We start from the raw sequence: 14,173 nt of genomic DNA on the forward strand, positions 1-14,173 counted from the left end.
CCAGGGACGTGTCCCAGTTGCCGTTCCCACCCTCGACGCCCCTGACGGCCGGCTCCCGCCGGTGAGCCGAGCCGTGGCCCTTTTCCCCCGTGCTCCCTCCCACCGCCGAAGGGGCCCGGGCTCGGACATTGGGGTCTGAGCAATAAAAATTGCCAGGCGATGATAGGTTGCCGTGGCAACCGTATCGCCCGGGGATGGGGGGGGGGACGCCGGAGGGGTGCCCCCCCTCCCCTCCGCGCCGCCGCGCACCCCGCCGCCCACATGTGGCGCCCTACAGCCGTGCGCTCCCGCCCGCTATTGGCTGCCCCAGCCCCTTCGCCACGCCCCCTAGCGACAGTCCCGCCCCTTGGAGACGACCCTACCCCCGCCGGACCGCTCTTCGGGAAGCGGCGCCGTCGGAACGGCAGCCGATGGGCGTGGTGGGGAGGCGTGACCGACGAGGGGGTGGACCAATAGGAACGGCGGAGGGTGTGTCGGGGCCAATGGGAGGGAGGGGGGCGTGTCCCGGTAGTGGGAAGCGGGGAGCGGGGAGCACGGCGGCGTCCGGGACGCACCGGCCGGGGGTGAGTGAGGAAGGGACGGGGACGGGGACGGGGACGGGGACGGGGACGGGGACGGGGACGGGGAGGGGGAGGGGGAGGGACCCCCGGGCTTTCCCCTCCCCGTATTGTTCCCTCTCGACATGACCGCTCCGGTGGGGTCCTCGCTCTCCCGGTCCCGGTCGGCTGGAGTAGGATGCTCGCCCGGGCCGGTCGCTGGCCCGTCATGCTGCAGAGGGGAGCACCGAGGCCGGGGGCGCATCCCCGGGACCCCCTTTGCAGCACTGGGGCTGAGCCGGCGGAGGGTGAAAACACGGTGTGGGGGGGGGGATACTCACACCCACGCGTGACGGGGACCGGGGCCGCGCCGGTGATGGCGGAGGCAGATTGGGGCCACCCGGCGTGGCTCGGGCGGGGAGGCGTGCGTCAGCTCCGCCGCCTCCTTACTGCCGCTCACCCCCGGCCTGGGGGGGCCGGGGAGCCCCGGGAAGGGGCTGAGCGCTGGGAACCCACTGCCCGGTCTGCTGGGGGGGCAACGGCGTGGGACTGTCGGTGGGGTCCGTGGAGTGCCGACTAGCCCGGGACTGCAGCCGCGGGGGGGGGGCGAGTCTTGACCCCCTCAAGGGCACGGGGAGCCCGTGGGCCCCGCGTTTGCCCCTGCTGTGAGCCCAGGCACGGTGCCCACCCTGGTTGCCGAGCCCCCTGCCGCTGGCCCCATGCTTTGCCCCTGCTCAGGGGCCGCTTGCCCTGTGTCCCCCCCCTCCCTTTGTCCAGTCCTGGGGTCTCCTCCCACCCTGTGCTGCCCGTGGATGCATTTTGGTGTCCCCCCGTGCATCTCTCTAGGCATCCCCAAATCCTGGGCTTTTCCCTCCCAGCTCTTTTCCAGGCTGGATCATCTCGTCTTTGGGCAGCAGCACGGTGGGGTGCGGGGGCTACGGTGAGGGTCTGCCACCCCCCTGGCCCCTGGAGAGGCTTCCTGCCCTTTCAGCTCTGCTTTTTTTTTTTATCTTATTTTCCTCCAGGGCTGATGCTGTTAATGCTTTTTTCATGAATTTCCCTGTGCTCGGCAGGCCCGGCTGCTGACAGCACTGTTTCAGGCACCTGCCTCCTACTGCCGGATTCCTCGGGTGCTCGGTGGTGGGACCGGGTTACCGGTGGTGGGACCGGGTGCCCGGTGATGTTACCAGCCCGTGTTTGGGCTCCCACAGCCTCCCGTGGGGCAGCGGGGCTGGGTGAGCCCCAGGGAGGAGGTTTCAGCTTGAGCTTCCATCAAATTGGTCTTTGGGGTGTCAGATCCTGAACCCCTGGGTGGGAGGTGGGGGGCATGAGCCCTGTCACCCCCAGCCTGTCTCTGGTGGCTCTTCCTGCCTTAATGCAGGGACAGTGCCCACCCTGGGGCTGGGGGTGCTGGGGGGGTCATCCCTGAGAGCCGGCAGAGCAGGAGCCCGGGCTGGCCGGCTCACGCCGCAGACTCATGGTGGAGCGGGGCAGAGGAGCTGCCCGTCCTGCTGCTGCTCCTGCCTGTGCCCATCACGCCTTGGGGTAGGGCTGGGTGCAGGCCCTGGCACGCTGCCTGCTGCTGCCCAAAGCCGGGCTCCCTGACGCCCCTGAGCTGCAGGCAGACTCCTCCCCGGCAAGTCTGTGCCGGAGCAGTGCCGGAGTCGCAGCCGTGCGTTGCCGTCGTGTCCGTGGTGCTCGGCTGGCTCTGGCACCTGGCCGGATTCAGCAGATGCCCTCCCCGGCTCTGCCTGCCCCTGCCTAACCCTGCCCGTTCCTTCCCCAGCTCCGGTGCTCGGGAGCAGCGGCAGTGGCCCTGGAGGATGGCCTCCTGCCTGTGCCTTTGAAGTTTTGCGCAAGGACGACTGCTGTGGGGACACATGGCTACGGCTAGCAAGGGTGAGTCCCCGGTGTCCCCCTCCTGCCTGCCTGCCCCTTGCCCCCTCCGGGGCTCCTTGCCCTGATACGGGGCCAGTCTCCAAGTTTGATGCTCCTTCCTGGCGAAAGCCCCTCTGCCCGCGGCCCTGCTGGGGGGTCCCTCTGCCCACGACCCTGGTGGGGGGGGGTCCCTCTGCCTGCAGCCAGGGATGCAAGGGCTGCCTGGAGCTGCCCTCTCCATGCCCGGGGAGCCGCTGAGCAAGTCAGAGGCTATGGGGTACTGGGGGAACATTATGGCTGTTTTTCTGCCGTGAGTTGTGAGTGAGCACCCACTGAGGGGGCTTGTGGTGGGGTGGGGGCTCCGGTGGTGTGCTGCCGGCACCACTCAGCTGCAGTCCCCCTCTAGTGATCGGCACAACCCTCGGCACCCCCCGCCCCAGGCAGGGCTTGTGCAGGAGGCAATGGGTGCCAGATGGGTGCTCCCGGCCTCTCCCAGACCCCGGCTGCCTCCCTGAAAAGCTCTGGCAGTGCCGGGCTTGGGGAGCTGGGTGCTTTGTCGGTGCCAGGAGGGGACCCCAAAAGGTCGCTGGCACGAGGCGCCCTATGGCGGCAGCACCCGGCTTTCTGCCGTGCCTGAGACAAAGACCGAAGAGGCTCTTTGTGCTGCTGCTGGGCGTGATTTTGTCTTCCTTTGTGTGCCTGGTCACGGCTCTGGCCTCCGCGGCTCCTTCCCCACTGCCGGCGAGCGGGGCCGTGGGACGGCTCCATCCCGGGGGCTTTCCTCCCGCTGGCGGTGAAGCCTCCTTTGGCTTCCTGGCAGGACAAGGGCCAGGCGAGCGGTCTGTTGGTGGTGACGCCAAAGGACAGGCAGGTTGCCTGCTCTGGGCTGTCTTGTTCCTGGCAGCGTGGGGGATAGGGGTTGGGGGTCCCTGCTGGGGGGAACAGTGTGCTGGGGGAGCCCTGAGCCCCCCGTGCTTCCCCGCTCCCAGCCCTGCCTCCCCAGGGATGCTGGGCCCGGACACCCTTGTTTTGGGAGGGACGCACTGACTCTGAAGCTGGCATCTGCTTCCAGGGCTTACGATTGCTGCCGACACGTGCGAGGCAGGCGTCCCCCACCGAGGGCCACCCCCCCCACCATAGGGTGTGGGTCGGACCCCCAAACCCACCCCCTGGGTGCCTGGGGAGCGTGGCACCAGGCCGGCTGCCGGCACACCGACCGTGCGGGGTCCGGCAGGTCCCGGTGACCCTCCTGCCGTGACTGCGGCGGGACTCAGGGAGTCGAGATAAAACACACCAGCTCCAGGTGATTTTTCTGCCCAGCCCCTGCCTGATGGAGCCTCTGCCTGTACCTCTGCCTCTACTTCCCCTCGCTGCCGGGTGCGTGCAGGACTCACAACTGCATTTTGCCCCTAATGAGATTTCCGTGCTGGCTGACTCACGGCAGGTCCTGCGTGAGTGGGTGCCCCTGCCCCTTCCACCCTGCCCCACGCGCCCGGGGCTGTCGAGGTGCCACTGTCACCCGTCCAGGCTCTGCCAGGGGCTGTCCCCTCCTGCCAGGGCGAGGGCAGTCCCTGTCAGCCCCTCCTGAGCCGGGACAGGGGCACCGTGCGGTGCAGCCTCTCAAGGTCACTGGGGTGCGTGCCGGCGGGTGACCTGGTTCCTGGGACAGCCAGTTCCTGGGACAGCTGCCCGCGGTGCCCGGCTGCCATCTTCGCCTTCCTCAGACCTCCCTCTCTCCAGAGGGTCTTCAGACACACCGTGTCAGGGGGCTAGCTGAGCGCCGTGGCTGCCCGGCCAATGATGGCTAAGTGGCCTCTGGACACGCTCGTCCCCGGGGGCCGCTTGGCTTCCCGGGCTCCGTGCCGGGCATCGGCTGTGCTGCCTCCAAGTGCCGTGTGACGGAGACGCATATTTGGGATTTTCCCTGCCGGTCTCCTGGCAGGCATCAGAGCTCAGCTCCTCCGAGCCCGGAGCTGGCATCAGGATTCCTGATGGCAACCACGGGCTGAGACCTTGCCCGTCACCGCAGCTTCTGGCTGGTGCGTGGGTTCCATGCAGGTCCCAGGGCTCGTCCTGCCCTATGGCACCCAGAGGATGGCACCCATAAGGGCTCTGCGGGGCAGAGGGTTGCTGTGCCCTGTCACGGTGGGCCGGGGGCTGCCTGCGTTTCGGCAGGGAGGGTCCCATCTGCGTCCCCTTCCCCACCGCAGCCACGTGCAGCTGCATCGCTCTGCAAGCGGCTGAGTCTCTTGTTTTCCCCTGCGTGCGGGGAAGGGATTTCTGCCGAGCTGTTCCGGCTGAACAATGCTGAGTTATTAAATCTCCGGCGTTTCCAGCCTGCCGAGGCACAAAGAGCCTTTTCTTTAAGGAGGCGGCAATCTGCTCCCAGCCGCTGCCAGATGGATGCAATCGGCGGCCGGACTGGGGGGTTTCTTGGGGTATACTGGGGAGGAGGAGGAAGAGGAGAGAGTGTTTTTTCTTGGAAGCTCACAGAGAGCCTATTGCAAAGGTGCAAGTGAAAGGGCTGCAGTGAAAGCTCCTGCCCGCTGTGGGGACCTCGGTGTCCCCAGGCAGGTGCCTGTCCTCACAGAGCAGGTGCATTTTTGGGTTTCCCCAGGGCACCGTGGGGTTTGCTCCCCAACATACTGGCCAGCTTTGCAGCCTTGGAGAGCCCTGCCCAACACCCTGGGATGTGTGGGAGCCCTTCCCGAGGGAAGCTGTCCTTCCTTCCTGTCCTTGTCCCACCTGTGTCCCCTTCCCGGCACAGCACGTGTCTCTGCTCATCACGTTCCTCTGCGCCGAGAAAATCACAGGAGTGAGCAAATGCTCCTGAGCCCAGGGGACAGACGGGACCCTCACAGCCTCTGGACATCGGCTGGCAGCAGGTCCATGTGCTCCCCCCTGCTCGGAGGGTGAGCTCTCTGTGGCTGCTGGTCACCGGTGTCCGTGTGCCACCTCCCTAGCCTGTGGCATGGGGCATTTCTGAAATGGGAGAGCGGGGACACTGGGGAAGCCCCTCCGTGTCTGATGATGCTCCAGCCTCGGTCTGTCCCCAGGGGCTGCGGGGGGACGCGGAGCTGGGGACTGGGGATGGAGTGGATGCATCCCAGGCGGGCAGGGAGTGATGCCTGGGCTCTGTCCTCTCCTTCCTATGCAGGCAGCAAGGTGAAGGGCGGGGGCGTGCGCTTCGCCCCCAGCCAGCTCGCCGAGGGGGCCCATGGCCACGTGCACTTCGACGAGAAGCTCCACGACTCGGCGGTGATGGTGACGCAGGAGAAGGACGGCAGCTTCCTCGTCAAGGTGGGAGCTGTGACCTGGGGGATGGCGGTGGGGGGGGGGGGGTCCCAGTGCCACCTTGGCCTGTCCCTTCACGCGGCAGCGGGGCTGGGTCCATCCTGGGGGCCCTGTGGGGTGGGTCTACCCCCCAGTGCTGCCCATTGTAGCCGTCTGAACTGTGGGGCTCCTGGGACCTGTGGCTTCTGCTGCCTGCAGCTCTGTCTGCTGCGGGGAGGTTTCCAACGCTGCACCTCTGGACATTGCTCCGTCTCTGTTACAGTTCTCAGATTTGGGGGTGTTTCTGGCCCTGTTAGCTCCCTGGTGTACCTGGGGGGGGGCCTGGGAGCACCCTGAGAACCCAGGTCCTTCCCCACGGGGGGCTGTGATACTCCTGAGGGCACAGGTATAAACGTGGGTGCTTTGCTCCGTATTCACCCATTTAGCACCCGATTCCTGTGGCTGCATCCAGCCTCTGGCAGCGACGGGGGCAGGTTCGGGGCTGGATGGGGACGGCCCCCGGCCTGTGTTGCTGCTGCCCGATCTGGGCAGTGTTTGTGGGGTTGTCAGACCAGATCTGACAGGCTGGGGGTGGGATGCAGACCCCCTCTGGAAATCAGGGTCTGGTGGCGTCACGAGCAGCGGAGCCCAGTCCTGGCAGGGTGGGCTGGGGGACCCTGCTGTGCCCTGGACGTTGGCGTTGGGGGGGGACACGGGACGGACATGGCACTGTCTCCTCTGCCCCTGTTTGGGGGGGACGGGGCTGAGCTGGGTCTCGCCCTGTGTGCCAGCGGTGCTGTGGCTTCTCGCTTCCCTCCGGCCACGTGGCTGTGGCCGTGGGTGGGTGTTAGCGTGGGTTCAGGTTTGACAGTGGCTCCCAAACCATGCCGGGGGCCAGTCATGGCAGTGGGGACAGCAAGCCATCTTTAATGACACCTTGTATTTCATCCTGGCAGGTTTGCAGACCTGAGCGCTCGCTACCTGCCCCGTCCCACAGCTCCTCACCCCGCACAGCAGGGCTGAGTGCCGGGAGCGGAGGCTTTGGTGCTGGCACGCCGTGGGCTTTGGTGGCAGCGGGGTCTGGGTGTGAGGTGGGCACCTTGGCAGCGACTTGGAGGTGCAGGTCACCAGTCCTCTGCCCAGAGCCGCTTTCCTGTGGCCGCTTTCACCTGGCGTGAAGCCGGCCCCTCCGTCCCAGCCTCTCCTTTGGAGGCCTTTTTCTCCCAAGAAATAAACCCCTCGGAGAGCGTTGGGGTTGCTCCAGCATTGCGTGCGGCAGAGCAATCTGAAACTCCCTTTCAGCTCTGAGTCAGTTATTTGTATCGGGCGGATGATGGGTTATTGCCCTAAAAATGGCAGTGAATTGCTTAGCAATTGCCAATCTGTAGGTGGTTGTTATTATTTTTTCCCACCCGTGCCGTGCAGCGTGCCGTGGGCGCACCGGCACTGCACGTGCCTCTCCGGGGAAGGGGGGCAGCTGCCTGCTGCCCTCAGTGCTGCCAGCCCCGACGGCAGAGCAGGACCGGCCCGGCGCTGGCAGCCACCGTGCCCAGCTCAGCATGCTGGGGCCGCATTTAACCACGCAGCTCTTCCTTCTGAGCAGGTTTGGGGCGCACCCTACAACCCGCTATGTGTCTTGGAGGCAGGAGACCACCCTCATCCTCTCCCCTATGGAGAAAACGCTCTTTAGGGCTGGTCACCAAATGCCTTTCTATGTCCTTAAATCCCTGAAGCTGCACGTCGATGTTTCTGTTGGTTTCTGCGTTGCAGTGATGCTTCGGAGCTGCTCGTAGCCAGGAATGTGCAAGCATATGGTGTGCATTTTATATCTCTGTGTGTGTGTATTAATATGTATTTATGTGGCGGTTGAGGTGCAGCTTGGAGCAGGCTGTACATGTCTGCCTGGAAGGTGGAGAGTGCCTGGCTGAGTTGTGCCCACAGCAGGGCTTGCCCGCTGCTGCTGGCAGGGTTTGCGGCAGTCGGTGAGCAATGGGTACCCTGTGTCCCTGGGAAGGGATTGCCCCCTTGGCCGGGTTGGATCCTGGCTGTGCTCCGGGCTCTGCTGCAAGGAGGGTTTGCAGGCGCGTCTGGAGCTTTGCAGCAGGCGGGGAGCCCACCGCTCCCTTCCCAGAATGGGTTTTTCTGAGTGCAATGGAGACGGAGCCCGCTCTGGAGGCAGCCGGCTCTGAAAGTGCTCTGGTTTTCATCGTGGCAGTGGATAAATGACATTTGAAGGCGTGCTCTTGGAAACGTCTTGGCTTTTAGAGACAAGAAACGGCAGCCGAACACGTTTGGCTTACGCTGGGAAAATTGGTCGCTGCTCCCATGACACCAAAGGGTGGTTGTTCCCAAGGCTTTGCTCAGATCTGGTTATTTTTGCTGCTTGCTTTGTGCTGCCAAAATAGACGTGTTTGTTACATTTTTCCCAATTGTTTAGGAAATAGCCCCTCCAGCTGCTGCCCCCCACCTTCCCGTGGGCTTTTGGGTGCCTGGTGCCTGGTGTGTCCCTGTCCCCAGGGTGGGCTGCGGAGGAGGACGGGATGAGACAGGATGATAGCAGCGTGGGACCACCTCCCATGCGACTCGGTGCCTGCCCGAGGCATGGTGTGACCCCCACCGTGTCCCCCCCTTCCTCCTTGCAGGTGGGATTCCTGAAGATCCTCCACAAGTACGAGATCACGTTCCTCCTGCCCCCGGTGCAGAGGCTGGGGAAGGATGTCTGTGCCGTTCCCCTCCCCAATATCAACCTCCGAGTCATCGGCATCACCTCCTTGCCAGAAGGTAAGGTCCCCCCTTTGTCCCCCCTTTGTCCCCCCTTTGTCCCCGCTTTGTCCCCACGGCAGCTGCTGCGCCGGCTCCTGGATCCTGCCCTTGCTTCAACGCAGCCGGCGAGGGGTGAGCAGCAACGGGGGCACTGCCTGGGCCGGGGGGGGGCTGCCAGACCCAGACGTACCCCTGTAGTGCCCGTGGGGGTGGCAGGGGTGTCTGCCTCATGCTGGAGCCCCGTGGGGAGCACGAACCAAGCGCTCCCGTGGGGCAGGAGGCAGCCGGCAGCCCCCTGGTCCTGGGTGTACCCGTGGCTGTCCGGATTGAGCCCTCGCCAGGCGTGGGGGATGATCCCTCTCGCTTGGGGAGCCCAGAGGCCCCCCCTGGGAGCCTGTGGGGCGGCTTCTATTGCCGTGGGGTTTCCTGCCTTGTGGGAACTCGGTGGGTGAGCGTCCTCCAAAGCATTTCCCAAACCCCGAGCCTCGTCCTTCCCCTGAGCACGGTGGGGGGGTGGCAGGCTGATCAGGCTGTCCCTGACCTGTATGGCTTTGGGGACAAGTTCCACTGCAGCTGCTAGCATTGAGGGTGGCATTTGGTCCTGGCTCTGCCCAGGGTGGTTGTGCCTCTGCCGGGGCGGCATCCCAGCGCCCATCCCTGCAGCACTGCACTGGAGAGCTTTACCCCATGGAGAAGGAATCCGTGTTTCCACTGTGCCTCCCGGGAGACGCCCGACCCCGACCTGCGTGCTTGAAGAGCGGCTTTTGTGGCATTTTAATCCAGAAACCTGCTGAACAAAGTCCAGACGTGCTGGTATTTTTAGCACTTGCTCTGTCTGCTCTTTGCCTGCACCGAGGGTCTGCCTAAAGAACAGGCTGGAGCCAAGGGGGGGTCGTCTCTCTGTCTGTCTCCAGGCTTCTTGCTAATTCTCTTGTTGTAGAGGAAAGGAGAATAATGTCCTGAAACGTAAGCGCTTGGCACGGGTCTGCGCGGAGGAGATACCTGGGCTTTGCTTTGTGCCGTGTCTGCGGCAGCTCAGCGCCGTCTGAGTCCACGCCAGGGGCCGGGCACGTGGCAGCCCCCCGGGATCCCAGCTGCAGGGCTGGGGGTCCTGCTGGCTGCTCTGCCCCATCCTTCCGCATCCCCTTCCTGGCTCCCCCAGCCCTCAGTCCTGCTCGGTCTGCCCCATCCCCTCCGGCAGTGCAGGTTCGGCCGCAGCAGACACCCGGCACCGTGGCTGTTGCTCCGTCCCCTGCAGAACTGCATCTCTCCATAACTTACCGTCTGCAGTTGGGCAGTTAAATACTCTTTTATCCCAAATGTGCATCAATCAGCTGCTGTTTCTTGTGGGTTCAGATCAGTCTGGGAGGTGGGAGGTGAAGAGTGGCCATGGGTTTGTGGAGCAGGGCCCACAGGCTGGTGGGAACGGGGACAAGGACAGAGAGAGGGTTTGCTCCAAGATGCACCAGGCTCAGGCACCAGCCCGGCTCTGGTCTGGGGTCAGTTTGCTGCTGGCACGTCCATGGGGAAAGGGAACAGGGCTGTGCACGGTGGCCCCGGCGCAGCGGCTGAGACAGCTGAGCGTCACCCTGGGCTCCGTGACAGCCGTCCTGGGGACACGGGAACTGCTCTGAGGACACAGCGGGCTGCAAAGCGCCTTGGGGCACCTCGGCTGGTCCTGTGCCAGCTGCTGTGGTTGACAAGCAGCCGGTGGATGCTCTTTCCCGCATCCCCGTCCCCTCCGGCTCCCTGGGGCTGCAGTTTGCCACCTCTCCCCATGCCGCCTCCCGGCAGCCGAGGGTCGGGAAGCGGGGCTGTGGCTGGCAGGGACGAGCTTTGGCTCTGGCCCAGCAAAGCACTTAAGCTTTGTTTGCTTAAAGCTTCCCACCTCGGGCTGGCACACCCGGCTTGGGCTCAGGGCCAGGGCTCCCAAGGGTTTGGGGAAAGGAGCCCTTCGGGGACTGCAAGCAGCTCTGGTGGGACCCGGAGGAGTCCTGTGCCTCGCAGCGGTTCAGTGGCATCTGTCCCTGAGGTCCTCGGGGTCCTGGTGACAGCCGGGGCTCCCCTCGAGGCTCTGCTTCCCACGTCCTCGGCTGCAGGTGGGGATGGAGCTTGCCAGATTTGTCCAGCCATCAGCCAAATCCAGTCCCTGTGCTGCCGGCGGTCCTGAGGCCGCTCAGCCTGGGCAGAACGTGGTGCCTGGCTCTCGGCTGCGGTGACAGCCACGGCGGGGCTGGCGAGCAGGGCTGTGATCTGGCACGGACACAGAGACAAAGAGGCCCCGGGTGAGCATGGGCTGGAGACAAGGGGGCTCCCGGAGTTGGGAAGAAAGAGGTTTTGCCACCACTTCTCCCTCCTGCCTCCAGGTACAACCTTTCATCCCCATTTAAGGTGGAAGCTGCCTGATCCAAGCAGAGAAAGCGCTTCCCTACTCTGAGCTCCCCCTCCGGCTCCTGTGCTGGGCTGGGGACTCAGAGGAACAGGCAGGGAAAATTCCTTGTGCCCATAGGTGTTTTGCTCTCCTCTGTCCCACTGCGCTTCCCATGCAGGGCTGGTGTTTCCGAGCTCTGGGGCTGAGCTCATGGAGCCGACTGCTGCGTGTGCTCTGGAGCCTGGGGGATGCTCAGCGCGTTTTTATTTCTCTTTTTGTGCCGTTGCAGCATCGCCCTGTGCCAGCCATGTCAGGGTGCCTCCCTGTGAGCTCTGCGGGGGCTGCCCAGCCGCGTGCTCACAGCTTGCTTGTGCCCCCCGCACCAGGGTTTGACTAATGCCTTTCTGCAGCTGGTTTAATTTTCTGCCTCTTCTTTTATTTTTACATTGTGCTTTTTTTCCTCTGGATCAAAAACAACTGCCTCCTTCGGCCCTGCCAGCTCTGTCCCTGTGCTGGCAGGGCACGTGGCCGGGGGCCAGCCTTTGCCCCATCCAAGCTGGGGGCTGCAAGGGGTGTTTCCATGTTCCCTCTGCTCTGCAAGGAGGAAGACATAGCAATTTTGGCACAGGTGTTCCCGGCTGTGGTGGGACCCCCTCTCCCCCAGCTGCAACTGGGGGTGCAGAGCGGCTGTCTGCTGGTGTCCTGCTCTGCTGCTCCTTCTCTGTGGGGCTCTGCAAAGCCCCTGGGGCAGGGTGATGGGGACAAGTGGGTCTCAGAGGTGCCATCGGCTCAGGGTGCTGGGGGATGCTCAGCACCGTCACAGCAGTGCCCCGAGCCTGGCGCTGGGAAGAGCAGCTTCCCCCGACACCTCGCCTGCATCTCTGCGGAGCTTTTTGCTTTTCACCAAGGCTCAGCATCCTTGTCTCTGCCTCACGGGCGGGGAAACCGAGGCACGGGGTGGGGAGGGAGCCCAGCAAGATTTGTGCTGTGTTGCTCAGCACTTCGGTGGTGGGCATGGGACTAAATCAGCCGTGCCCCAGGCTCTGCTGCCTCTGGGTGCCTGCGGTGAGGAGGGATTTCGGGATGGGGTAGGAAAGGTGCAGGCAGCTCTTGCAGCCGGAGCCCAGCTCCCAGGGTGTCTCTGTCCCCAGGCTACAGCGTGAAGTGCGAGTACACGGCGCACAAGGAGGGGGTCCTGAAGGAAGAGATGGTCCTGGCCAGCGAGGCCGGCGAAGGCGCCTGCATCAAGGTGGTGGTCCAAGCCCGTGTCATGGGTAAGGGTCTGGCAGCACCGGTGGGCAGCGGTGCGGGGACCTGGCGCGGTTCTTTGGGTTTCGGAGCAGCGATTCCTCCCCGGCACAGCCGGTAACGGGGAGCGCTGGCAGGTCTGGCTGGAGACCCCCTGCTTTCTGCTGTGCCTGTGTCTGGGGAGCCAGGGATGCTCCCTGCATCCCCAACCCATCTCCTTCCACCTTGCCCGGTTCCACCGCTGTAGGCTTTCCCCACCTGGTGGACGTTTCTGGGAAATTGTCTAAACCAGCCGACTTCCACCCCAAAAATCCCCAGCCTGGGGGATGAAGCTGTGGGACCTCCCCAGTGAAGGGGTACATGGAGTGGGGCTGCAGCGAGTGGGTTGGGGGGCACCCGCTCGCCCCCCCTCCTCATCCCCAGCCCAGCCGGGGGGCTGTGCCCAAGCCCACTGGGGTCCCCCTCTCCTCCAGCTGCAGCTGCTTGTCTTTATTCTTTTTCCTCCCCCACCTTGCTGCCTAATTTGGGTTTGTTAATTAGAGCAGCATTTTGTAGCTCGGCTTCCTCTGCTTTGTGTGACGTGCGACTGCTTTCACCAGCATCTTCCACGCAGCTGGTCCCGGGGTCCCTGGGCCTGGCAGGGCTGGCAGTTCGCTCCCCAGTACCCCCCTGCTATATCTCACTGTGTCCTCACCCCACGTCCCAGCCTGGCCCCCAGCACCCCCGGCACTGCAGCGCCCGAGCCTTGGCTCGCTGGGGGCTGAGCACCGTCCCGGTGCAGCATCCCTGCATCTCCCAGTCCCCTGGGTGCCAGCGTCCCTTGCGTGGGGACCGCGGGAGGGAGGATAAGCACCTGCGAGCCTGAAAACTCCCCAAAAGGGCTTTCAAAAAGCTGAAACGAGCCCCCCCACCCCCAGCCAGGCTGAGGCCATATGTGGCTGCCCCCCGGCTCTGTCCCCATCCCCACTGTCCCCTCCTGTCCCACAGACCGGCACCACGGCACGCCGATGCTCCTGGACGGGGTGCGCTGCATCGGCGCGGAGCTGGAGTACGACTCGGAGCAGAGCGACTGGCATGGCTTCGACTAGCCCCCCCCCCCGCCCCTCCCGCCGCCTGCGTGGCTCCTGAGGACGAAGCTCAAATTTAAAAAAGAAAAAAACAAACCCCAAACTCCCTCACCCCATGTCAGCAGGTCCTGGGGGCTGCAGCTCCGTGGACACCATGGAGCTGGGGGGCAAGCTGCTGCTTCCCCAGCTGCGGCCACCACTGCTGCCGTGCACGCAGCATGCCCACCCTCCCTGCTGTAGGGCCGGGGGGGGTCCCTGAAGCGCAGGAGGGACTCCCCAAATGCTGGAGCATCTCTTGCTGGAGCCTTAGGGAGGGATCCTGCTTGATGCCTCCAGCTGCTCTTGCTGCTTTCCCCTTGCTTTTATCCCCAGGAGAGGGGACGGTCAGGGGGTGACGGAGCCTCAGCTGAGCCCCCCCCCCGGGGTGGAATTTTGCCTCTTGGGGTGTGGAGCTGAGATGGGCCAAGGCAGGATCTGGCAGCAGGAGGGAAGCTGGGTCCCCGGCAGCTCTGGGGCTGGTGCCTGTGTCCCTGTGGCAGAGCCCGTCCCTGTCCTCACGTCGCAGCCATTGCCTTGGTCTCCTTCCATTTTGCTTTTTTCTCTCCTCTCCTCTTTTTTTTTTTTTTTTTTTTCCCCGGTAAGACCCATGGTACAAGGACCAGGAGAAGTGGCTCAGTTTTGAAACCAACAGGAGGCTTTATGTGCCTATATATATATATATAAATATATAGATATATATATACACATCTATGTGTATGTGTGGGGGTTTTTTAAGTACAAAAATCTATAGAGGTAAATAATAAACTTCAGCTGAGAAGGGGCTGGAGCTCAGTTTGCCTCCATTGAACCCCCCCAGGAGCATTGGAACTGGTGGCTGCAACCTGACTAAAACCCCCAGAGGAGAGTGGGGGACAGGGGACACCCCCAGGGCTGGGGTGTCACATCCATTTATTTGTGCACCCCAGAGTGTGAGTGGCTGCATGAGCCCATCCCTGCGTGGGGCTGGGTGTTGGAGGGGTGGACACAGATCATCCCGA

The 14,173-nt window shown here is 64.1% G+C and overlaps 1 protein-coding gene across 2 annotated transcripts; it reads left to right on the top strand.

The window, feature by feature from the left end:
* Window positions 1-492: 492 nt before the first annotated feature.
* Window positions 493-13,956, top strand: C1H20orf27 (chromosome 1 C20orf27 homolog). 2 transcript variants are annotated; one of them, XM_030021140.1, is made up of 6 exons: window positions 493-563; window positions 2,323-2,435; window positions 5,572-5,714; window positions 8,330-8,468; window positions 11,973-12,095; window positions 13,057-13,956. In XM_030021140.1, exons 2-6 carry the CDS (start codon window positions 2,417-2,419, stop codon window positions 13,155-13,157), a joined length of 525 nt encoding a protein of 174 aa, XP_029877000.1. In that variant the 5' UTR covers window positions 493-563; window positions 2,323-2,416; the 3' UTR covers window positions 13,158-13,956. The 2 variants fall into 2 exon arrangements, with proteins under 2 accessions (XP_029877000.1, XP_029877001.1); XM_030021141.2 differs by lacking the exon at window positions 493-563 and adding an exon at window positions 1,562-1,686.
* The last annotated feature ends 217 nt before the right edge of the window (window positions 13,957-14,173 follow it).

This window comes from Aquila chrysaetos, chromosome 1, assembly GCF_900496995.4.
Source record: "Aquila chrysaetos chrysaetos chromosome 1, bAquChr1.4, whole genome shotgun sequence".
NCBI lineage: Eukaryota > Metazoa > Chordata > Aves > Accipitriformes > Accipitridae > Aquila > Aquila chrysaetos.

What these genes read in the sequence shown, in the direction of transcription:
- C1H20orf27 (XM_030021140.1), top strand. An exon ending in CATCACCTCCTTGCCAGAAG is followed by an intron (nt 8,469 to 11,972) that starts GTAAGGTCCCCC and finishes CTCTGTCCCCAG; the next exon opens with GCTACAGCGTGAAGTGCGAG. An exon ending in GGTCCAAGCCCGTGTCATGG is followed by an intron (nt 12,096 to 13,056) that starts GTAAGGGTCTGG and finishes CCTGTCCCACAG; the next exon opens with ACCGGCACCACGGCACGCCG.